This window comes from Bombus pyrosoma, linkage group LG9 (assembly GCF_014825855.1).
Source record: "Bombus pyrosoma isolate SC7728 linkage group LG9, ASM1482585v1, whole genome shotgun sequence".
Taxonomy (NCBI): domain Eukaryota; kingdom Metazoa; phylum Arthropoda; class Insecta; order Hymenoptera; family Apidae; genus Bombus; species Bombus pyrosoma.
In genome coordinates, this window is record NC_057778.1 from 5,450,646 (window position 1) to 5,477,218 (window position 26,573).

Here is a 26,573-nt window from a genome sequence, read left to right on the forward strand (position 1 = left end):
AAAATTTAAAATACAAAATGCAAAGAATAATTTAAAATACAATTTGGCCAAAGGAAGTTTTCTCATGAGGATATTATTAGTATCCTCAAAGTTAGAACAAAACAAAAGAGACAAAATGTTTGTGGTATTAAAACAAAAACGCAAAAAACGTACAATGTATCTGTTGGAAAGTTGTTCGACAGATAATTAATTTCACTAAAATAGGATCTCGTTTACGAAAAATCATAATTTAGACTCGATTCTTCAATTTCAATATTCGATTAGGACACCTGGAAAATATAATACGCTAATCATGCTCACGCATACAGTTTATTTCCAGAATTCTTAATTATGTTTACATTTCCTGTCACATTATTTCGTTACAGTCGCGATGATTCGTTCGCTTAACTATATAGCACGGTATACACAGTCCTTGTCGCATGGCTACTTATCAGTTCGACTAAATCGTATTTATATTATGTACACAGAAAATATTTTCTCATTGGGTGGTGCACGCAATGTCGCAAGAAAAAATAATATGTTTTTCTCCTCTCCATTTTTTTTTATTATAAAAATTACGAAAGATCTGTCTAAAAAAAAAAAAAAAAAACTATAAATTAATACGTACTTGCAGCTTTAGCGGCCATTTCAATAATGCCCCGATTTTATCGAAAAATAAATTCGATTTAAGTAATAACCCGATAATATGTGTTATACGGCAATCTCTGCCCTCCAGTTTTATGTCTACATACTCGTTTCTGTGTTGCTTTTTTATAAAAAATATTCAGACTGATAATAATTTTCATCCGATCCGTGGTTCGTTGCGTTAGGTTTGATTCAGTTAGTGGTAGGAAAAGAAGGTTAAGGAGATAAATGTACCTGCTCGATCGTTTCTAGTCGACTATTCGTCGATGTTCAATCGAAATTTAATTATTATAAACTCATTACCGGACTGCGGATTTTTATGCATTTGAAATTTAGAACTACAAAAATGTACATAACGCAAAAATATAGAAAATATCGAAAGTACAGTACGTAACATAATATTCAGTGGGTGAAATAAATTTTCACTCAGATTCAGATAATTTGACTAATCATTTAGATTTATAAAAATACGAATTTGCGTAAAACTCTGCAATCTGCTCGTTGCTGTTTCCTTCCCTCTTCGTTGTAGCAATGTAACCAACTTTTTCTCAAAATCTTTATTTCGTACAATAAATGTAAATCAATATAAGCTGAAATTTGCACGGAATTTGCATTTTCCCTATGCGTATGTGCTTATCACCGTACATACAGATACAATCTGTCCTTTTTTTCTTCGCAAATAAGTTCGAACTTTTCATAAATAAACTATTTCGTCATGATCATCGTCTCTCTAAAAAGAGAAATCAGCATGATCGTTAATATCGTCTCACTACTACAATGAGCCAGACACAAGAACGATCGATCGGAGTCGAAACGACGGAGTCAATGAAACGAGAAATGCGCGACGATGGTTTTCAGGAGACAAACCGTGGACACAAACGGACGACACGTTATTATTAATTGCCAGCAAACTTGCTGTTGTCGTATTTCGTTCGGTTCGCGGTGCGTGCACAATTCTATTAGCGGATATCGATTCCTGAAAGCGTTGACTTTTAGCCATACCGCCGCGCGAACAATGTTGCTTCGCCTTTGTTCCTTTTCTCTCTTTTTTTTCTCATTCGTTCCGCCGTCTATCAATAGCCTATTGTGATTTAAGTGCATCGACGATGAAACGTCATGATCGACGATTGATTGACAATCATGGTAAATTAACTGTTGTCTCGTAAGGGTATATCCTATTTTTTTTTCTTCTTCTTTTTTTTTCTTTTCCAGCTTCGATTAGTTCGGTTAATTCTTCGTGGAAGAGCGAGGCACTCAGAAGCCAAAGTAATTAACTGTAATTTTTGGAAGTTCGTTAATTTTGGCACTACAATATCTTGTATTGATATTGAGCCTTTTAGAAATCAGACGATATCGTGTGGAATATATCGAAGAATTATTTATTAGGAAAATTTATTATACGTACACTTTTATTCGCAATTTTCGTTTGTAATGTCAGAACATTTACAGGTGAATTCACAGTTATTAGGGAATTGTTAAAGCGTCCAATATTATAGACCGCAGAAACTAATACAAGAAGAACTATCATTCCTGCAAATTCGACGAACGTAGACGATCAGGAGACAGAACTCCATGAAACTTACTCTCTTCGATCATTTATTGAGACTTGTACAACTCGACAATTCTTTCATAAAGGAGTTAACACTTTTGAAAGTATAATTTTTCCTGCAAACTCATTGACTAAAAAATCGCCAGAGATCGGGCGAAAGAGGATCGGGAAACAAACGTTCGTAAAAATTACCTTTTTCAATTTCAATTTTCAATAACCTGCGTTACTCAATAATCATTATAAATCAAAAGGTTCACAGAAAAGGATGCATAACTTTTCCGAAGCAAAGTCGATTCCCCGGAAAAGTGACTATGAATCAATCGAGGAAGAGTGGAAAAACAAGAGGATCGAAAAATACCACTGTAAAAACCATCCCCTTTGACCACATCGCAGCCCTGTGTTTGCTTGTTCGGTAGCGTTTTCACGATGACGCAGAGCCGCGTCCAGTTGTTTGCCGTGGCACAACAATTTCCCGGGTCCATTATCGCGCGTATAATCGCGATCGTTCCACGTGTAATCGCAATTGTTGCACGTATGACCGATCGTCAATTGGTTCGTTGCTAAGCGAAGCGTCAGGCCTTGGGGCGAACGCGATGCAATTACGCAGTAGCCGCGCACGATTGTAAGACATAAGCTGATCGAATGGATGCGCGCGCGTGGTTCGTTGTTTAAGCGAATAATCACCATGGATTCGACGGAGTTCACAACTCTGGGGAAACAGTTCGATATAGCCTGACGTTCTTTGTGGGATTTAACAGATTCACCGCCATTACGGTCGCTGGTGATTAACAGATGGAAACTTTCGTGTCTATATGTTGAAATCGTACAATACGTAATTATGATTTTATTATACGCCAGCGAATATCGTTTGGAAGGGATAGCCATTTGTCGAGAACTAGTTAGAAATAATATAAAAATTTCATCGATACATTTATTTTACACTGCAAATAAAGCGAAGAGAGTGTAATTGAAAAAAAAATAGGAAAAACAATTTCCACATACTTGCGGCAATTTTATTTCATATGATTTTATTATATGCTAGCCAATATCGTTTGGAACGGATAGCCATTTGTCGGGAATTAATTAGGAGTAACGCAAAAATTTCATTAATACGTTCATTTTAAACTACAAACGAAGAGAAACGAATATAATCTCGAGAAATATAGAAAAACAATTGCTATACATCCGGAGCGATGATGTTCCCAAAATTACGACCATCTTTCTCATATTATAAACATACACGGACCACTGTAAATTCTTTCCTCCGTCAGAGTTGTCCGTTCCCTAACGTTAACAGAAACGGTGAAACACACAAAATGATAAGAAATTCTTAAATCGAGCCGCTAATGCGTCCACGAAGATCAACAATCTCACCGACTATTTAACTCGTCTCTACCAAGTTGTCAAGTTAAAAATCCCAAATCGTGAAAGTCTAGACATCCGTTGCCAATCAAAGAACATGTCAGAGCCTATCCACGGCTTAAGCACACGTGTATAACGAAGTTCTCTGTTTACGATGCAAAGTATCGCGGGGAGCCTCGATGCAAGATGGGTCGAACAGCGCTGTTCGTTGAATCCCCGTACAGGTGAGCTCGTCTCGCGTATTATTACCTGGCCGGGGAAAACTCGACTACCTCCGCCGTAAAGATCGACTAGTGCACTGGCATCGCTCTTTATTTTCATGACGTAGAGAGGACGAAAGAGGGATGTACCTCGTCCCAAATGCGATCTCATCAACGATTAAGAACCGCACCGAGGATTGAAGCGCCGTCTTCTTCCGCGTCGAGTTTGTGAAAGGGAAGAAAGATCGCGAGCGGTCGTCCTTCTTCAAGACTCTTTGCTTTTACTGACGCAGCGGTGCTCATCGAGCCTTTCTTTCTTTAATTCTTTTCGTCTTTCGTCGTTTATATTTACGAGTGAAGTGGAGTTGATTTTGTCTCGGGTCGAGTACATCGACTCCGATGGAATTTAGTCTAATAAGAATGTTACGATTGCAGTTACGGTTTATCTGTCTTCGGATCGTTCGAGTGAATTTGTACAGAAGGAATGGAATGGTGCGGGTAGTTAGGAGTTCGATTGCGTTTGCATGTGAAGATATTCGAGTTTTGCAAAGGTGGAGTGTTCGACGATGGATTTCTTGAGTTTGAGAAACAGGAACCGCAACTGTCTGAGCGCGTACGTCTGGTTTTATGTCTATTTTTTGTACCAATGACATAGGGTTTGCGTGCACGTCACTCAAAGGATCGTTCCTATTGTTGATGATAATCCGTTAGATCGAAGCAACCGAACAGATTTCCGAAGCGAACGATTTTACTGATCGACTGATTTGCGTGTTTCACACTTGTAACATGCTCGTATCCAAGGTGTCCTTGTTTAAAATCTCGTATACTCATCTAGGATGGTAGCTTGCAAATCTTTACTCACTACGGATAGCAATTACTTGACTATTGAGTAGCTTAATTACTACAGTGAAGTAATTTTATCGACTTTTTGTGTAACATATGAAATGTCTTTTATTAGTTCCCTTTTTTGTTTGTTATTTCAGATATCTTTGTCGATAAAACTTCATTCATCTGAACGCGTTGAGAACAATCGATGTAACCATAATTCTAAGTAATTATGATTTTTATTCAAATAATGCGATTTTATATTCAGGTGTACTAGGAGTTTGAAATTTCGTTCCAAATAAATGGTACGAAATAATACCATTATAATTCGTTGAATATTACATATGTTACTATATTATCATTAATAACACATATCACGGATTTAATTTATAACTTGAAAATTATCAAATGATTAAATAATTCACGTATTAAAACGTGAATATGCGTGCTATCATCCTACGAAACGGGACCAAAATCGAAATCAGACACCGCGGTATGTCCTGTCGAATTCGTGGCACTTAAACTGTCCATCGTTTCCTCTATTTTTTAAACAAACTCCGCCTCATTCTTCATCGAACAGCTTATCCTATAAACCAACCTAGTGGCACTTCGAACAAATTCTATCGTATCCTTTTTAATCTTACTTCGACTATTCGTCTCTATATTAATTACATTCGCGATTGCTATATCGATATTCTACGCTAACATTCACCGTCATTCACTCATACAATGTTACATAGGTAGATCAAAAAGAAATACAGGACTGCCTTGTTATAATTGGAAGAATGATGCTACACGACCCGACTTGTACATGTGACGAAGGATCGTCAATTAATAACGAAAATTCGTGTGCTCTATCTGTATCTGAAAGTGTGAAAGAACGTGCACTTACTCATACATTTTATTTTAGCTCTATGAATACATAGAACTACATACAACTAATTAACTTCGATGTGAAAACTAGACAGTATCAACTGACGAAGCGACGAGACATATTATTTGACCGCGTATCGCGTTCAACTGTTCCTTCTTCGATAGTCTTCTGAATTTATACTGAATAGAAAGAAACAATTGCACATACTCATTGTAAGAATGACGCGTTTCCAAGTTACGTTCGACTATATTTGGGATAACAGGGGCACACGTACGAGTTCGTGCATCTTCTAAAGAGATTCTAAAAAAATCCTATCGTTCTTAGGATTTCCTGTAACACTATTATCCTGGTTAACTGGCCAGATGTGATCTCGAACCCCAATCAACTAACAAGGCATTTCTGTATATCCACTTCTCCCCAATTCCAACTATTCGCAAAACGGCCGACACGATCGTCTTATCTACGAAGAAAATACAAGTCCATCGAGACAGATTCTCCGTCAATGAAACAAATCCTTGGAGCAGCCTCTTCCTTCCTTTTTGCCAGACGAATCGGTGATGCGACCGATCAGTCGTGTCGGCAATAAACGAGAACGCAGCCTCCGCTTCTTAGCTTCATTTCCGCCTAACGAAGATATTTTCAAGAAGCTCCTTAGTGATGAGTCTATGTGGTCTCGTTGGATTCTCCGTGGGTCTGCCATAAAGACGGCTGTTGATGGCGTACAACTTGGGACTGAGTTCACATCTGACGTTGAACCACCAATCGCAGACGAACACTGCTTGACTGAATTGCGTACCATTTGGGCAAAGAAAGGTCGCCTGGCGGCCGTCTATGTCGCAGTAATGCCACGCTTGGCATCTTGTTTCCACGTCCGCGAAGAAGCCTGGGTATGGCTGGTCGTCGCAGTAGAAATTCGTGTAGGGAACTTTGCCAAGCACTGGATAGTCCGTACCTGCTCGACCTGTAAGTTTACCAGAGAGTTTGGTTAGTTGATGCTTCTTCAATGGGTCGTTGGTATTTTTCTTGTTCGATAAAGAGAAGAATAGATGGTTCATTCTATTATTGGGAACGACGTGAAAGGAAATGCAAGAGAACTGGTGAAAAGATGGTTGTAAGATCCATCTTTTAGGATGATTTGTTGAGACGTTCCAGATCTTGTCGCGTCTTAATTGATTTTTTAGGAAAAATTTACTTCTTGAGGAAGGATTGTTTCTAGATTGTTTATAATAACTTGGATATAATTAAACATATATACAATCAGATCATGTGATCCTTTAGAATTGTACTAAAAGACCATCTCTCCTACAGTTTTACATAATCGCACAGCAATCGTACGCATAGTGGTTCTTCGAGTTTCAATCAGGACAGACTTGAAACTGTTTCAAGCCCGAAACAGCGAACTGCAACGTTCACGAAACTTCGAAACAAAATCTAAAACACCGCTCTTCCTCCTTCGCTATTTTAAAAGTCGCGAGTACCAAATTACCATGAGAAGCCTACATGTCGACATACTGCAGTAACAATCATCTTCATCTTGAAGGACGGTCCCTCAAATCCATCCCTCCAAACATTATACTTCGGTTCAAGGTGATTATCCTGTGAAGGTGGTAGACGACGTCGTGTTTTATCCGAAAATCTCATTAACTGACATAACAAGATACAGGACGATTCCGAGGGACGATAACTGGCGAAGGGAAGGAGGAAATAGAGAGAAGAGGATCTTTCGCCTCGAACCGATCGCGGAAATCACGAGACGGCGAGCGGATCGAGCAAAGCTCTCTCTGCGAGATGCCTGCGCTTTCGATTGTATCCTCGATTAATTGGTGGAAATGCCGCGAGGTCGAGATGCACCGCGCGTGTTCGGCCCAGCTGACACGTGTATTACCTATACAAAGCAGCCACCTGTATTACCTGCACAAAGCAGTCACCTCGCCAGGTATCGACGTGTGCACGTCGACGGCAGCCAAATCCCCGATCTGCCGTCGCGTCTACTGCTTAACGATGCATGCAACATGCTTCCCCCGACCTGTTTACACCATGGCGAGTAGAGATCCCCCACCGTTTAATCCATCGGATTATCGTGGATCTGTTTGACCGTCCTCGAAGATGATTCTGTTTGCTAGGATCCTGGGGTGGAGGAGGTATTGTTACAGATATGGCAGAATTGTGGTGAATTTAGGGACGAAAGAAGAAACGAAATTATTGGAAAGTTTGGAAGTGACGTTGTACAATTTTAGATAATTAACATTTCGAGAGTATGCTAAAATGATGGAGAATCCAGGGTGGAGGATTTGAGAAGTAATTGCCTCTTTGTTAGGATTTAATAAGGAGAAGATTTTTCAGAGTATTATGAAGATTCTCGGCTTGTGTTATAATAACTTTAAGCTCCCTTTATAGTAGTATATTAACGTGCAAGGTTAGCGCTTTGAAGATGATAGTATACCTCGTAATGATAGCAGTAAATTCATAAAGTTAATTAATACAGGTATTCAGGCTTCGGCAACTGGGATTTTCGCTTGTTTCCTTAAAGTAGTTAGTCTTTTACATTAGAGCCTGGAATTTTAAGAAACTTGAATTTCAAATCGAATAATAAAAATTCCATTGTTTATTTTTCAACGATCAATAGAATATTTAGTTGCTAATGTAGTGACGAATTTCTATGTCGAATTTCTACGAATTTACGGTTCCGATTGTGCTTTCGGGCCTTTATTTGCTCATATTCGTGGCAATTCGATTATTCTGTCACGCGATACGTATTTAATCCTACTGATTTTATTCGAGTAATATCACAAGCTTGTTATATCATGGTCCGTATATTCCACGCGTTATTTATATAATAATAATAGAGATAGCTATTAGCACGGTGAACAAAGAGAGGAAAAAAGCTTGATCTGGATAACGCAGTAGATTGGGACAACCATCTGAAGAGCGAATTGTCTCTGGATCATACCTTAATCCAGTAAACCGGTTGGCTGATCCTTTTTCCTCCCTACAATTTGTATTCTAAAGGGAAACTGCGATTTGCATTCATAGAGTTCTCCACGCTTTCCTCGAGTCCAGCTCACAGTTCCAAAGAACTGTCTTTTTTTTCGATAAAGAACGCGATTGTCGAAGGTGCTACTTGTTTACGCCATAGCGAGTAACACTTTGTGCTTTACTATCGGATAGTAATATGTAATATTTATAAATACTGTAGTATCGTGAACTATTATAATTAGTTTATTAATAATAAATGGATTAAACAGATGTTAATTAAACAGAAAACAATGGTTATTTAACATGAACTAATCGTAACAACGTATTATAATTAAGACAGCTAGATAATTAATTAACAATTCTCGTCAACGCGAATTCAACTCTCTCTTAACAACGCTAACAACACTATCTCGACAACACAATCCGCACTCTCTGACTTCTCAACTCATACTGCTGTTAATTCGTTTATTGTCCCCTAGCAACCCCTTGTCTTTTGTCTTAGCCTCACTACGCACATGCTCAGCAACCGTTTGTTTACAATCCGCACGACACCTCCCAGGCCCCTCGTCCACGATACTACGATACCATAAACTTTGAAAAAATATTTTCATGTAAAGCTATTTCTCTGCTATTGAATGCTTTTGAAACTTCGACAGTTCCGTTCATTTCCACAAATGACTATATCGTCGTCGTTAGTTAGCATTTCTTAGCTATATATTCAAGTGCAAATTCCGAAACCCCTGCGAAATATCACAAACAGATCCAGAAAGAAATATATAGACCTCTTACGAACATAGCAATGCTTAACGATGATAATTAAAATCTGAAGAATGCACGGCGAATTATAAAGACGTCGTTCCACGCAGCAACTAGAACGCAAGAAGCACGGGATGGTAGCTAAGGTGTGGGGTGGAAGGCGGCAGAGGAGGGATGGAAGCGGAAGGAAGCATTGGCAAATATTTCATGAACACAACGAGTGACCCGCATAAAGAAGGAAATTGCTCTAAGAATCTTCAGTCTCGAATTGCTGGGCTGGAATAAATAAGCAAAACTCGTGGTGCACGCGAATCAAAGCGCGCGCGTTTTCCTGGAGCGGCTGTTTCTCTCTCTTCCTCCCTCTTTCACCGTCGCTTTGTCCAGCGTCCGTTTCCTTTCCTCGTCGAACAAATTCCTCCTAACGAGGAAGTCTCGTCGATAATAGACACCTTTTGCCTCTTTAGTCTGTCTGGATCTTCTCGGACAATTGTGAACTCGCATGGAAATATACGCCAGCCTCTTTTTATTCTCATACCATTTTACTTTATTATCATCGCCCTCTTTTTACCTACACTTGCTCGCGAAGGTGCGTGAATTTTTATCATAAAAAATTTGTATGTATGTTCGTGTAGCTCGTGTTATATGGAACATTTTGAAATTGTATTAGCACTACATTGGTGTTTGAAAACAATCTAAAAATGTATATACACGTTACAAGATATTTATTGCAAACGTATGTTCAGTATAAATTTAGTATACAGCATGAATACCTACCTATCTAAAACATATAATAAGTATTTTGTATTAAACGTGTCTCAACCGAATATCAAAGCTTATTAACATAACGAATAACTGTGTGTTTAAATACTTTTGTAATCTCTGTGAAATATATACTTACGTTATATATCTTCTAATTTCTATATACAGGGTATCTCAGTTAAACAAGATCACATAATTACCTTCCTTATTTACGATCGCATAAAAAAGCTTCTCAGTATAAAGTATCGCATATATAACAATGGAAAGAATTTTTTCTCAAATTCATTCTTTTTGGAAAATTTCGATATGTACGTGTATTTGCAGATTCGCTTGATGCTTTAACAATATGTATAGTGATGATAGTCGAGTGAATGAAAAAATATTTCGTATTCATAAAAGGTGTCTACAAGTGTTGGAATACTTTTGTAACACTCTATACGTTTCCCTCCGTTTGCTTCTGTCAGTTTCTCTTTTCATATGCATTGGCTTTTTGCTTTGTATCGCGTTCGAACATATCCTACGAAGGGAAAACTCCGTTTTCTTTGCGTCATCATATCGTGCGACGAGGATCATATTTTATGAAAATAGTGTAATACGACTGCCAATAACGTTTCCAACGTTACCAGAGGCATTCATTAACGAATAATACGTACGGGATTTCATCGATTCGACGAACATAATGGGACATCAATCGTTCTCGGGACCAGATGCGTTGCGACAACGCGAGACTTTGAGGCTCTCATTCCGTCTCGCTGACGATGCCTCTAAATCGTCTGTCGACATGTTCCTCTTCTACCCCCATCTTCAGGCCAAGTTAATGGCCGTGTACACTCGTCGCCTGTTAACAATTTATTGAATCAGCCCAGGAATGCTTATAATGCTATCAGCGCGGAAGCATTTAACGATTTGCTCGATCGCGACGATATTTTTCGAGAAATTCGAGATATAGTGGAGATTCTTGTTTTTTCTTCATTTTATATCTCGTTAGACTACCAGATGGCGACTTCATCAGAGAAATTTTACTGATCGTTTGCTGATCGCTATGCGTGTCTTCGTTTCGTTTACGAGACTTGAAGAATATTGCAATAATTTCAATTATGAGCTACGATGTAAAAATACGATTGCATCGAAAACGGCCTTAGAAAAACAACGTTATCGGTGTCATACCATGACGATGATTTTAAAGAAATAACAAAGAAGAAACGACTATGTGAAGAACGAGTCGCGTATCAGCATCGTTCGAAGAAACTATGATTTGTCTGTAAAAAGAACGACGATAGCAAACCATAACTATACACATGAAAACTGCACGCAACACGGTTATAGAACGTGAAACCGAATTGCGATGGCCAGGTGCGCGATGGCAAAGCTTCTTAGCGAATTATAACCACTCGTGCGAGCCTTTCTTCCTCTCTGTTGTCCGTCTAAACAACTTTGCGTCACTACTAGGAAGCCATAGCCGTTCTCCATCCCCTCCATTCTCTCCCACCCTCTATTTCTACCACCCCGTAGCTATTCGAATCTCATTCGACGAGCAGCATAGTTTCAGGTGGCACATCTCGCCGATCTCTCGCTCAGCCCCAAGAATACGCTCGTTGTTGCCTCAAACAGAGGCGGATAGAGAGCAAGCTGACAGACACGATACAAACGAAACATCAGACAGGGAAATACTTGTATTCAGACAGAGACAGATTATACACAGGTGTAGAAATAGAAAGAGACGTGCATACGTGACTATAGAGATAGAACGTGCACTTTCCAACATGGTTGGAAACTCGTCCGTATCGCAGTGACATCCATACGAAATTCGCACCTTCCATCGCTTGTCCGACCTGTTTTGTCACCGGAAGAGATTTCGTGTACCCGCACGAAATAAACGTCCTCCTCTCTCTTTCTACCAGCTCGGATCCTCCCTTCTCGATCACCACCTTTGTTCTCGTTCTCTTTTCCCCTAACCATCCACCCCTTCCCTCTCCCCCTGCTACCCCCTTTCGTTTCTGTATTCGATTCGGTACACTCTGTTCAACTTCGACTGTCTCTTCGTTGATGATACTAGCGTTCTCCCGACGCAAGCACGCCCGCTTCGTCCAGGTAATTATAACTTCGCCTGGCTTCACGCGGAAACGTATTCTCGTCCTCCGGCTTTTCATCCCTTGCACCGGGTCGCGACGCGAGACGATCGTTCTAATTATTTCGTTCCTTCGACGCGCAACGTAGCGGATTGTTTACTAGTCGAATGTTACGCGAGAAGAGTTTCCGTCGGTGGAGTGTTTTTTTTCCCCTCTTTGGACGAAGGGGCGGAGAGGGCAGAGGTTTTTTAGACGTGGAACAGTGTCGCGATGTTGTGAATTTGATGCGTTGTATCGAGGATTTTCCGGAGGAATTATTCGTAGATTTAAGGCGTTTGTTGCGAGGAAAAGATGGTCGAAAGGTTGTTCGTATCCTGGACATCCAATCGTGACCAGATTTGGAATAAAAGGTAGTTTTTGGAGTATGAAACTGGAAATGTAATTATTAATTATATAGTGACTCGTTGTTACATTAGGCAATTTTGAGAAAGAAGAGATGTTTGTGGGATAGTTTGTATTTTAGATTGTCAATTGTACGTGGAGTTTGAAGCGAAGGGTAGTTTTTGTAGCGAGGAACTGGAATTATCACTACGAATTTGGATTCAAAAATTGTTATTACGAAAGTAATATTTCTACAACAAAAATTGTTTACCTGTAATATACAATTTTCTTAAATTCGTTGAGAATATGACACGTTGGAAAATTTTGTATAACTTGAAGCAGGATAAAGTCTAGTCTAGAGGAAAGTTCAAAACATATTCGCGATATTCGCATCAATATTTCAAAACAGCAAGTCGGAAGCGAGACATTACGATTCGAGATCCTTCGCGTTCCTTTTCACAAATCCAGGTTTTAAAGCTATTCTTATTCTCGAGGAAGGGATAGTAGCGTCTGCGAAGATGGCTTGACGTAACAGTAGAATTGTAACCAGCTGCTTCATCGTCAGGAATCTTTCATACGTGGCTAAAGTGTGAAATAAAAAACCCGTGTGAAGTATCGTAGCACGGAACGAAGAGTTGCTATCCCTTTAAAAATCGCCACAGCTTTCGTCTAAAAAGGGTGCGCCATTTGCTGAGAATTCGCCATCTTGAGGGGAGTTTCGCTATTTGAATAGCAAATTCTGTGTATTCTATCGTATAATGAAAGCAAATTTTACTTTGTAACGTAAAACGGCACGATATCCGGCCGTTTAAAATGCATCAAAATATTTTATTTCCAAGCTCCTTCTGCTGTAGAAAAATTACCTTCTATGCACTTCCTGTTGAAAGAAGAGATTAATAGAGAAGATATATTAGACTTTTGGATATTTATTACGATTAATCACTTGCTTAGAAATGTAATGTATTCTTAATCTTGCTATTTAATATTTTATTAGCTGCAGAAAAATATTTGTAACAGAGAAATATTCGTCGCTTTGCTATCATTCCAACACGCCATAAACAAGTAAAAAATTAACCAAATTTGGTACTGTATAATACATATACATTTTTGTCAATAAGTTTCGAAACACTTGCTAATTCCAAACGTAAATTTTAACAAAATCTTCACAACATAGCATAAGATTCTGTCTGGACGCGACACGACACATCTTCACGTTTCACCTGACATTTCAATCACGCGTGAAACTATTTTTCGACGTTACGTCGAGCAATTAAAAATTTCATAGGATTCGCATTATATGGTTGTTGAATTAACGCTGAAATCATTGTTTATACGATTATATATCAGCAATCGAGCATATCTGCGGCAGTATTATCTATTTAATCACCTGCTGATCGATGGATTAATAGTAATACCTGCTCCATTATCCTACTAGTCAATAGCGCTAGATATATTCACACTGTTGACTTATCTTGAATTTGTATGGTATGATCAGAACTGGTGACATTCACATTGTTTATTTCGTGCCAGGTTTCATGTGCTTAGAATATCTTTATCCTTCAGATGTCCCTTGCCCTGCATCATTTGCCTTTTGGCTAAGGTTTTCTTATTGTTAATTACTTGTTTCTAAAACACACTACGAATGAACAACGTGTGTTCAGGAATTTGCTTTTTATATTTTATTATTTTTATTTAAGAATTGTTCGTACAAGAGACTTTGTTACAAGCGAAAATAGAATTCATGCTTCGGCAAATTATAATAATCTTCTATATATTTAGAAGAATAGACGTTGTATTATACTTCTTTAGAAACACCTCTATTTATTTCCAACAATTGCAATAATTTTAATTAATATAATATAATAATATTCGTAATGAAACTGACATTTAAAATACAAAAATTAGATTCTCCCACAAAAGAAACACGCAAGAAACCGCTCTCGAATAACCAAAGGGTTAATATTTTCATAGAACCCCAACCCCCACGTCTCTCTCGAACATCTTCATCTTCTCCGGTTAAACTTACAGCGTATCAGTTCAAACACAGACCACATCTTGCTCCGCTTGGTAAATCGGTGCAAATTAAAAATTACAAATTCACGACGTATTCAGCGACGAACCGTCAGGAATCGATTGCCGGTTCCGTCGCAGCGTTTCGTTTGTCTTCAGCGTCCCTTCAGCTCTTGGAATCTCGCCAGGCGGTCTCGTCGAGGTCAGAGAAGAAGAACGCGGCCAAGCAAAAAGGGACTGTACTTGCTCGAGGCGAAAATCTCTGCCTCTTTCTCTTGCTAAACCAAGGGAACGCGAACCATAGAAAATAGCCGTAAGCCTGGAGAGAGAAAATCGCGTACCGATCAGCGATTGTTTCTGTTTCTCATTGAAGAAGGAAAATCTATCCTACTGTTTGGCAAATGAAGGACAAACGCCTGGGAAATGCATCAGTCCCAGAGGTTCTGTCTGTTCTTCCCCTCTTTCTCTCTTTTATATCCTTCCGGTGGCAGCCATCGTCATAAAGTCAGTCAGCCGAACAGTACGAGGTTTGTCGCTACCCCCCTATCCCCTCTCCATCTAGTATCATTTCGCCTCTTTTTCCCACCCTTCTGTCTTCTCCTTCGACTTATCTCTTTTTCTTTCAGCCTCTCCCATCTCGACGCATCTCTTCTCGTCTCCCCGCGGTCGCGCGTGCTCGTACATTCTCGTTCAGAAGTATCAGGGCACATCCTGGTTTTATATAGAAGACACTGTGATTAGTGGAAATTGTCGATGGAACGACTAATCGATGAAAATTTTGGATAAAAACTCGTCTCGTGGCACACGGAATTTCTGATCTTTTTATGGTGTATGACAGTTTGCCAGGAACAGAGTCTGAAGATGCTAATTTCAAGACGCACAGATCAAATTTTTGGAGTTTAACGTATATCAAATTTATGCATGTCGTATGAGATTCGTATGAATTGGCAACTGTTTAGCTTGAGTTTACTTAATATTATTTAGAAAAGCATCGGATAGATAAGGTAAATTGACGTATAGACTTTACGTTCGCACAATTCATCAAATTGTGGTCCCCACGCCTGACAAAAAAAGTTAGATATACGTACATATATAATCAACATTGCTTTCTTGTCATCGATAATCATTATCGATGAATTTGCTTGCTTTCGACCATCGTTCATTTTTAAAAACATTTCTACAAGTAAACAAAAACAATACCGGTTATCAGCAACAAAAAACAAAAAAAAAAAGTTTGACTCTTCGTAACCAAAAACAATTTTCTTGGTCGATAATGTTTATCAGTGACCAAAAAGAATTTTTTACTAGAATTGCTTCAATTAAAATGCTAATTCTTATGTTATATATATATTCTTTTTTAATTGCCTACAATTACCGTTATGATCTCTGGACTTAGTATACTTATGAACGGGGGTGTACGTCGTGAAACGCACGAGGAAACGTCGTAGTAAACCGCGTTTAGAGGTTCAACCGAGAAAGGAAAAGAGAAAGGCGATCAGACGAGATGGCAGGTTGAAGAAAGATAGAAATGCTTGGATCCGTCTCTTTTGCACCCTTGTTCTCTCGCGATTCCACAGCCCCCGGAATGCTCCTGCAGAATCTACCGCCTTTGGTTAGTGCAGAGGTCGCGTTCCGGGCTCGGCTATTTCATTATCCTATCCCAGAGTACGATGGGGAGACAGAGAGAAAAAGAGAGAGCTAGAGAGAGAGAGAGAGAGAGAGAAAGTAAGTGGAGAAGGATAAACGTGGAGGTAGGTCGGTTCCATCGTATAACCGACCCTTCGCGAGATTGAGTGGAACGTTAAGTCAATGAGATAACTTTACGCTGTGCCATATTGATTTTGCTCACGTTTTTCACATCTTTTCCGTGCTGGTGGATTTTTCTGTTGCCTGTGTTTAAGGGTGAGTCTTGGGTGCGTTGAGATTGAACGATGGTTTCTTCATAGTTTCCATACGATGTCTTTTTAATACACATTCCTGCTTGTTCTTTATAGACAATAGAGAAAAAAATAGAAATTTGTGGTTTGTGGTTTATCGTTGTATGGCTTTTTCTCTTGCCGGTGGATCTTCTTATTGCACGAGTTTAAGGGTAAGTGTTGGGTGCGTTGAGATTGAACGATGGTTTCTTCATAGTTTCCATACGATGTCTTTTTAATACACATTCCTGCTTGTTCTTTATAGACAATAGAAAAAAAGATAGAAATTTGTGGTTTGTGGTTTATGCTTGTATGGCTTTTTCTCTTGCCGGTGGATCTTTTTATTGCACGAGTTTAAGGGCGAGTGTTGGGTGCGTTGAGGTTGAAGAATGGTTTTTTGATAGTATCAATATGATGATTTTTTAGTATGGATTCCTGGTTGTTTTTTATTATAGAAACTTGCGGTCCGTGGTTTATGGTTGTGTTCTTCCTCATGCGGAAGTTTACGATTATAGAAATTTAAAGACTAGCGTGATAAATAACTTGGAACTTGTGTATTAATTTGTTGAAGTCTTTTCTAGTCTATGTAACTAAGGAAAGAAAAATTCTCGAAAGTAGAACGTTCACATGTAATCAAAAAATTCGCCATGTCGTAACAAACACACGCACATGGAATGCATCTATAAAATAACAAAGGGATTACAACCACCGTTAGAATCGGTTTTATTTGGCATAGGAATTACGGAAAACGTTCCACAATAACATCCACCGCGTGACGATGGGCGTTACGTGTTTCGGTGAACGCTGTGGCGATTTGCGGTGGCACTGGCAACACGCGGAAACACCCTCATTGTCACAGAATTCGCGATCGATAATCGACATAACGCGAGACTTGTCACGCGGTCAAGCAAATCGTCAAAATCCGTAAGCTCATTTCGAAATGAGACGCTAATCGTATCAGAGAAAGAAATAATTATAATTAATAATTAAACGACGTTTCAAAGCTTCCTTATTATCCAACAGCGTCATATAACTTCTAACAATTATTCCATCCAAAATGGTGACTTTATTTTCAAAATTTAAAGGATCAACCATTGAACAACATTGTTAAACAATTTTCAACTAAACCAAAATTTGACCCCTGAAATTATAAAGTAATTAATTAAAAAAAAATAACCACAAGGATGGCTGTTCTAACCAAAACTTCAATTTTTCGCCAGAAATTTAAAGAGTTTATCATTAAACAATGCCAGTAAAGAATTTTCACCTATCGTTCTATCCAAAACCAAAAACTCCTACAATTTGAAGCATTTACCAATTACACAACATTCTGAAATAATGCACATCAAGAACAACTATAACCATCCTAACGAAAACTTTGATTTTTCGCAAAATATTTAAAGAATGTACATGTAACGACTCCATTAAACCTTTCAATGTTCCAATACCTAAAACTATCTAACCAAAAATCGTAAATTCACGTTTTGGAAGAAGCCAACAACGTTGCACATTATTCAGCCGTGAATCGTCTACGGATTTCTTCTCGTGGCTGCATCGACTTACCCTCTGCCCCATGTTCGAACAACCATGCAAAATATACCCTTGGTAGCGTGTTAACCGCATTCTCTGCCGCTATCTTCGCGGTACACTTTAGCGGGCTCTGGTATCAGCTACTCGCCAGAAGAAAGGCGTGTCTTTTCCGCTGAATATCATTTAATTTAACGCGTACATTTTATAATCGGCTGTTACACGCGTGTTCGCGTAAATCCATTTCACGACGGTCTTCCCTCCTTCTTCGTGGTTGTGAAGCAACGTCGCCACGTGTATGTGTGCCAGTGTATAGGGTTTGGAATAGGGTAGAGAATGTCAGAGACAACCCTCGCAGCAGCAGACCGCGCTATAGAAATTTTCCGCCGGTACGTGCAGACTGGAGGATATTTTACGACCGATCGATTATCGAGGAGTGAGAGGGTGTGTGGGCACAAAGGGCTGGAAGAAAAGTCGAAGGGGAGCCGAGCCCTGCATACTGTCAGGTCAGTGAAAAATCTTCAAAGAAGCTGCAGCAGGGTACCAGACTAACGTGGCTTGAATCTTACGCGCCTGTGTATTAATAATCTGATCGATTTGGTGTTTTTACCTCGTTCTTCAAGTTGATCGAAGATTTTGTTATTAATATTTCCGAAATTCACAATGATTCATAGAGTACGACGTGTCCCTCGTACAACGTTATTGGTTTTCTTATCAATCGCGCGCTTCCTGTTTTCGTTCAGGTTTATTAACTGTTCATGTTGCGCGCAATTTGTTTTAGTAAAAACTATGCCTTTGTTATACGAGCACCGTAAAGAATTGCTGCGATTTTTCGACAGCCTTTCCAATAACTTGTAAATATTTGACAATTTTAGATGGCGAATTTTTTACTATTCTATGAGAACTATCGCGTAATATAAAAAACCATCGTGTTATCCGAAAGTTATTTGCTAAAAGATTTGTTAAAAGAAAGAAAAATTTGTTAAAAGATCAGTTTATTAAATAAGTGGTATTCTTCCTGAATAAAACGATGAAAATTGATTTCGTTATTTATATTTTAGTAATGTATACCATTAAAAGTAACATGATATACCATTTTAATAACGTTACAAAGCAGAAGCTTTGGAAAAGAGACAACGTTCTGATAGTTGAAATTTGGGAAAATTTCAACTGCGTTTATTGTCAAGATATTCTTTAAACGCAAGCTACGAGCTTTGACATGGTTGAAAAAAAGAGAGGAAAAAATCGAGAAGACAAACCTAACCGGGGGTCTAATAAACGCCCTTAAACGCGATCTCGAGACGCTCCGGAGGTCGGAATAAAAACGTTTTCCGGTTGAAAAGCAGCGAGACAATACGCTGGCATACCTCGGCGAGCAATAACTGTCTATGTATTTATTTCTTGCCTTTCATTCCGCATCTCCGCAATCGCATAAAGCGGCCGCTTAAACCTGGAGGAACTTGTCGGAAGATCCGGAGCTCTCTACTATTCCCCTCCGTAGAAAAGAAGAAGGGACCGGAAGAAACGAATTTAAATACGACGTTTCTCATGAATGACCAATTTTCATAGTTCTCCTTTCCATAGTTCCTCTGCAATTGCCCGAAACGTTTCCTCGCTTGTTCCTCCTTCAGCATCCCATTAAATATTAGATTTTGAAAAAAGAAACCTGTTCAGAAAATATGGACAGTGTGTAGCCCTTTCGACGAACTGTCTGATAATTTTTTGATTTAAACGTCGTGTCGTGTATTGTTTGAATAAAGGATCATGGCAATATAGCGCGTGGATAAGATGATTATTCATGGATCAATCATGCGAGAGTATGGAATAATTATTCCGATCGTCGAATGTTGGTTTATTGAAATTAATAGTTCGGTGTGTTATATCGCGATCTGTGCAGTTAACATAACGGAATTTTATAGATATTTCAAGGAATGAAGCATTTCATAAAATAAAATTTCCAATGAAATTGATGTGACTGCTGTTTGAAACATTTTCCATAATGTTAGAGAGAGAGAGAGAGAGAGAGAGAGATTTAATTTGTACAGATAACAAAGTAGATCACTGGAGTATAAATTAGTAGTATTCCATACGGAAATTGCCACACTTCTTATTTAGATATCCAACTACAACTGCATTTCAAAATGTTCAGTGGGTACTATCAATGCAAGAATGTCATTACCCGTTGAAATTGGAGTTGTGGAGGTATTTGGTACCTTCTGGCTACTAATAGATTTTAAATATACCTGATCTATCAATAATTTGTATCGCAGCAACGCGTATTCGTTACTGCTCATTTCGTATATCGTTTCTTTTTTTCTTATCAACAATTCTTTAACAATTATTCCAGTGAAATATATTTATATGACACTCTTTTCTAATCTTGACCTATAAAATATACCGATAATTGGTAGGGAAGAAACTGGAACAGCCTGTATAATAATATTAAAACAAATACACGAAATATGCAACGTTATGTTATCGTCTCGTAATTTTCAACGAATAATAACCGGTTGATAATTGAATTAATTGAATCGTGTGCCTAAGTGAATGGTTAAACCGTATCTCAAGCTCTACGCTCTATTCTGCTTCCAATGAAACCTTTACCTCCATCTATAAAATACGCGATAAGACTAATTCCTCTGCAAATAGTCATCCCAGTAGTTCTCCTCTTCTATTCTCTCACAGTGCTTTCTCGTGTTCAGACTCAATTGTAAAAGAATTTTAACACCTGCTGAAAAGAGCTCGAAGAACGCGAAAACAAATGAAACTCGCGATGAGGAAAAAGTTGGAGTCAGACGAAAGAACGAGACGAACAGATGAGAGAAGAAACGGAGGAAATAAAATTCTTAGAAAGAAGAGAAGGATCGAAGAAGAGACGAAGCAGCAACTTTGATCGCGAACGGGAAATGTTTCGCAAGACGATCTTGTTTACGTACCGGGTATCGATTTCCCGAGATCGAGATACTCGCGAACAGAGGGGCTGAGAAATCCAGGAGGTACAACCGGTGCCTCGTTCGTTGGATTATTTCTTTCTTCCACGTCCTCGTAGTAGTAGTCCTCGTTGTCGCGGCTGTCCTCCGCGTCTGGGTCCACTGGTTTCGCCCTCTTCGACACTTTGCCGCTTTCGCTGTCCCGTACACTCTCTGCAACACGAATAATACACAGTCGATCACAAAAGTATTCGAGCACCTTGTATAATTTGTTTTTAATTCTTTGTATAATATTTACGTTAAACATAGAGTGCAGAACATCGGCCGTACAACATGATGTATCTTGGATTATTCTAAGTCTATATCTTCGTTTAGAGAACTTCGTTCAGAGAAGAGACTTTGCTCTTCGAGTCTATGGTAATTTCAATCATAAAAAGAGTTTCTCAATATCTGTAGAGACGTTTGTAAACTTTGAAAAGAAAAGGCGTCTTTATTTTGCCACCCGTTACATGATGTAAAAACGTCTTTGAAGAAAATGAGTTGAGGATTGTGAAAGTTGTGGCTTTGAAACGAGCTCAGATGGATTCTTATACGATTTGTTTCTTCTACGAAGTTTTAATTACAATAGTTTCGATATCGACAAATTTTCATCGAAAATTTGGACTCTGCCTGCTAATAGGTAACAGGGAGAGGATAGTGAAAAGATAGTGAATGTTACTTAACTTTTCCAATTACAAATTCATCGCTGATTTATACACTTTGCAATAATTTATATACTGTTCTTCCAATTCGATCAAAGCATGCCGATGTCTATAAACGATAATAACGTGAATAGCAATGGAAACTTCGAATACCTGTCCCTTCTGAAAAACAGAAATAAAGGGAACACGCCACGGTACGATGAAAGAAACGTTATGCAAGAGTGTGAACAGAGCAAATGTTTGTAAGTCTCGCACACGATCGACGTAGCCTGTACACGAATTAATCCGTTGCATTTAGACGCATAAAGTTCGGCTGGTCGATGAGCTGTTAATTAGCTTCCACGTCACGGACGCACCGGCATCAAATGGGATGAACGCGGGGGATTGTATCCACCTTTCCTCGCGAAGTAACACGTACACGACAATGTGCGCAAACAATACACTATAGCGGGAATTCCGCGATCCAGATTCTAGATGCGTGTACGATCGGCCAGCTGTCACTGGAATTTGAAATATTTCGAAAATTACTGTTTGTTTCTCTTCTACATACGTAACGTGCCTCTGCGAAGGATGATTATGTTAACTCCATCCAGAGTAGTGGCTCATAACTTTGTGTTATTTGCTGCAGTATATACGAAATTAATAGAGTTCCGTGCTTCTTGGTTGTGTCGTTATCGTCATGTATAGGGTGATCCTATTTTCGATGCTTTGATAGTTTTAACTGTTCGAAGTTATATTGCTGCGACGATGATGCGACAATGTGTGCGGTATAAGGTGACGATCGAAGAGTTTCGAAAAAATTGTCGGACAGATTTTTGGTTTGATAAACGCTAATCTTGTTCTCGTTATTGGACTGCGGATTTTTATGCGAATTTATATTTTTATAGATACAAGCGATACAACGTAAAACGTAAATAGAGCTTCGTTTCGCCTACCGAAAGTTTTAACGAATACTCCACTTTGCATATTTTATATATTTTTCCATGTCGTACACACTCTGTTGCATGTCTGCGTTTTTCAATTTGAAGGTGCAGAAAGAATATGTAAAATATCGAAAGCGGAATTATGCTCGTCGTAATCTTTGCGTATGTTCCATTCCTTACGAAACAAACTTTTACATACGTCGTATCTCTTTACCTCTGTTTATAAAAGTACGAAGCCGCATAAGAATACGCTGTCAACTTATAGCCGGCAGCGTTGAAAGCGACTTACTGGACGTACCAATTCACCAGAAGCTTCATTTCATTTTCTCTCGATAATTAACTGTATTGTGGCCGCGAGATGAATCGATCGCGCGAAATTATAGACTCTCGCGACTCAACAGTTTACACGAGTAACCCTAACGATTTCGAGAATTTTGAATATTTCACAGAAGGGGAAACGCAATCACCGGTCTGTCCAACAGAGGAAATGTTTAACGACAATGGTATACACAAGGCTGAAATTAATTAGCTGCCGACTTTCCGAACCTGGTGTTTCGCTTCTCGATGAAGTGGCGTCCGGCTTCGTGAAATCGATCGCGTGTGCACGAATCTAGCCTGAATAACGCAACAACTACGTACGAACCTGTGGTTCGCGTAATCGTGGCGACATGGCCGCAAAACTTTCGCCTCTATAACCCCTTCTACGAGGCTTTTAATGCACTCACTCACTCACTCTCTCTCTCTCTCTCTCTCTTTTGTTTGGCCCATAGTTTCTCCCTTGTCCGAGGGAGAACTTAGCTTCAACGTCACCTAAATTACAGTCAACCCTCTATTTCTCTCCCTGTCTCTTTGGTGGAAATTGGGTCAAGTCTAGAGGGCCTGTGGCTTTTGCCAGTGGAAATATCGAGGAAACGAGAGGTCAGGACCATTGACACCTCCCCACCTTGGCTTAGTATTTTCGATATGAAATTTGGGGATTGGCGACCACTTCCTTTTGTTGGAATTTTTGCATATTTTAACGATGGAGATGTTTGTCTTTCTCTTCAGTTTGTCGAATCGTTGATGAATGTTTTCGATGTAGAGTTTAGGAGATTCACGAAGAGTTCCTCTCGTTTTGGGCTTTTTCTGAATTTTAGAAGTGGAGGCGTTCGTTTCTTTTTTATCTCGGTGAATTTGACGTAATTAGTTAACCTATCGATGCATTGCGGTATCTACCATTCTGCTTTATTTGAACAACTTTTTTAGCGTCCATTCGCATCTCCGAATTTTGGAATATTTAAATTAATATTTCGCTTTCATCAGACAGCAAGGAAAAGGGGGAAGTTTGCTAAAATCGAAGCAAATATTCCTCGCCAATTATATGTATCACGAATAATTCGATAAATTGAGATAAGGATATACGTAAAAGTTAGAAAAGTCCAAATATGTAAATTATGATAAAAACAAACCCCGTTGATCTTTCGCTCCAAAACAATTTACGTAACATACCCAAAAAAGTTTTTATGACAAACGTTCGCATATTTTCGTAAGTTACTCTAAATAATGAATTATAAACTAAATATAATTAAAAACTGAAGATTTATCAAATCTTAAAAATTTGAAATTGACTTCGTACACTTTTCGAGCAATTTGCCGGAGGACATTGAAATGAATCATCCTCTGTATTTCATCATTTTTCACCAGACTCGTGACTTATTACTTAACAATAAAACAAACAAATCCTATGTCTAAAAGCAGCTTGTTTCTCGATCTGTAGCTTAGGCTACGATTGATACTGCTCGAACTTACATCATCGGATACCTGATTTTTGCCGCTCGATGAATTCCACGGGTAAGATGTTCAGTGTTACGTAACCCAAAGCCTCGACCTGGCCTTATTGTTAAGATTTCGTACCTCTGTGTATACCCTGGTTACGTCATACCACGAATAAAACCATTGCTATATTCGTTCATCACTTATACATTTCGATGTTATCTACTTTGTCATCGTGGAATATGCATCACGCTCATAAATATTCGGACAGTGCATGAATGTATAAATTAATGATTGAACGCGGCGCTTCTATTCTCTTATAGGCTTAACAGATTATAAATTTAAATTATTTGAAAAAGTTTATCAATAGTGCATTAAAACGATACACGCGATTTACATATTGCCGCAGTGAATTAATCGCTACGTGGTATTTCGGTTCGTTTAAGAGCTAACTCCTTTTACCTGATACATAGTTTAGGAATTAGACAACTAGACGACAACGAAGTTTTCATATCAACCGATATTTACTTATTTCTTCAATCGATTGTTTACGATCGTTGTACTGGATTATTAGAAAATATCCGAAATATTCTTTTACTGTATGATTCTCCCACGATTCCCTGATATGTAAAGCATTATCTTGGTAACCGTACTCTTTGATCATCTACGTGCCCTTATTTGCGAATTTACGACACGTCTACCACTGTTCGCCACGCAACTAGCACCCAGTGTTGAGTTAACAGGATCTATGGCTCACGGAAATACAGTTTCTACGTGCGTAAAGCAATTTCTGGGTCTCGATCTTTGGCTCGAACGAGCGATTGGCACACTGGAAATTTAATAAATTTCTTTAGAAATAGAATTGTCAGGCACTCGTGTCGTAAATCTAACCACCGTAGTATTATTATACATAATGCTCCTCGGCATTCTTTATGAGAGTAAAAATAAGAAAAAAATGTCACACAAACATAGATACATACATATAGTTGTAAATTCTGACGAAGAACTTGATTTCGTTAAGAATTGTTATTGTTGAGAATTTTGGATCTTAAAAGCCAAAATAACGGTATAGGAACACTAAATTTACATTTAGAATTCATATTAGGGTAGTTATATATTTATTTGATAAGCGATTTCAAAGATATTCATCGATACACACTTGCACGTGTCTCAGCACTTTCTTCCGTACCCGACTGTTCACCGACTGAACAGTTTACATTCATTTGTTTTTGAGACGCCGTGCACACACATACTTGCACACTAACTTTAAGAATCTTTATTTATTTAACGTCTTCTGTTATTCGTAACATTGTCTACTAAGTAAGAGACGATTCTATGATTTGATAAATATCGATTCCCAGAAAAATCCTTCGACGAGGATCGTATCTAACCCCTTTAATTCCAAAAGAAAACAGCGTGCGACAGATTGATGGCGGAAACCTCTCAAAAACGGCGTTTCAACATGTCGTTTGATTATTTCCTTGTTCACAAATGTTTGCTGTGTACCGTGTCGACAATTGATAGGCCAGCGAAAACATTCCATCACCGCTCGTTTTCATCGCAGTCGACGCTTGCCGGCCATTCTCGCGTATTCGCAAAGTAAGCCGGGGATACGGTCACGCGTTTCTTTGTTAATTAACGATCGTTTAATTACCCAGCGTGGAATTGGGAGACCGTCACCGGCCTCGCTGCTAGAACTCGTACATTTGCCCAATTTTTCCCTAACTCTCCTCCCACTCGAATATCATGATAATTAGGCCAGCAATAGAGAATAAATTAACGAATTCGTAAATTCGTCGATTGTTAATTAACCATTCGTCGATGAACGGGTCAATCGATAAAAACACTTGCAGCCTCGAGCGTTGCCAAAAACGCACGATAGTTTTCCATCCTGTTGCATTTCCTGTTTTTTTTTTATTTTCTCTACATTTTATTTCGCATTTCTTTCTGTGTTTTTTTTTCAATTTCGGAGGCTAAACGTCCTCGGGCGATTCGTCGATCGATGCCGCGGAATTCGTTTGTTATTACACGCAACCGCGTTAATTTAGTTCCGGCCGGGCTAGCGCGATACTTTCGCCCGGGAAAACGCTCTCGCGAAACATTGATAATTATTTGATATTCGCTTGGCTGCCGAATAATTACACCTGTTTGTTCGTGGCATTTAATACAGCAAGTATTATTTGATTTCGCGTCCCTACTTACTCGCGCGTGTTTTATGAAATTTGGCCGACCAAGCGCGACGAAATTGGCCCCGGCCTGATAGAGAACCCAGCCAGCCAGTAGCCAGTCGACCAATCGGCCCACGATGCTTTCGTAAAAAGCGCGTCGTTCCGCTGAATCAACCGGTCGAACGAAATAACGAGAAAAAAGGAAAACACAAACACCTGGGAAAATAGTTAAAATACGTGTCCTATCGAGGTTTTATCTTTGCACCGCGAC

At 39.0% G+C, this 26,573-nt stretch overlaps 2 protein-coding genes across 12 annotated transcripts in view; one reads left to right on the forward strand and one right to left on the reverse strand.

Moving 5' to 3' along the window:
* Positions 1–26,573, forward strand: part of LOC122571219 (RING finger protein 17) — a 307,437-nt gene that overhangs the window by 177,992 nt on the left and 102,872 nt on the right. The window contains exon 1 of one of the 10 annotated variants that reach the window (XM_043734689.1): positions 18,257–18,334. The exons of the other annotated variants lie outside the window; for them this stretch is intronic. The gene's annotated coding sequence lies outside the window, so the exon portion shown is untranslated. Of the gene's footprint in view, positions 1–18,256; positions 18,335–26,573 lie in introns of those variants that run through there. 10 annotated transcript variants of the gene reach the window in all.
* The window catches only part of LOC122571224, a 116,740-nt gene continuing 90,457 nt past the window's right edge, over positions 291–26,573 (reverse strand). The window contains exons 2-3 of one of the 2 annotated variants that reach the window (XM_043734694.1): positions 20,765–20,971; positions 291–6,395 (exon numbers count right to left, since the gene is read on the reverse strand). In XM_043734694.1, the coding sequence (XP_043590629.1) occupies positions 6,049–6,395; positions 20,765–20,971 (554 nt within the window). In that variant the 3' untranslated portion in view covers positions 291–6,048. Of the gene's footprint in view, positions 6,396–19,061; positions 19,495–20,764; positions 20,972–26,573 lie in introns of those variants that run through there. The other variant, XM_043734695.1, reaches the window with a different exon arrangement.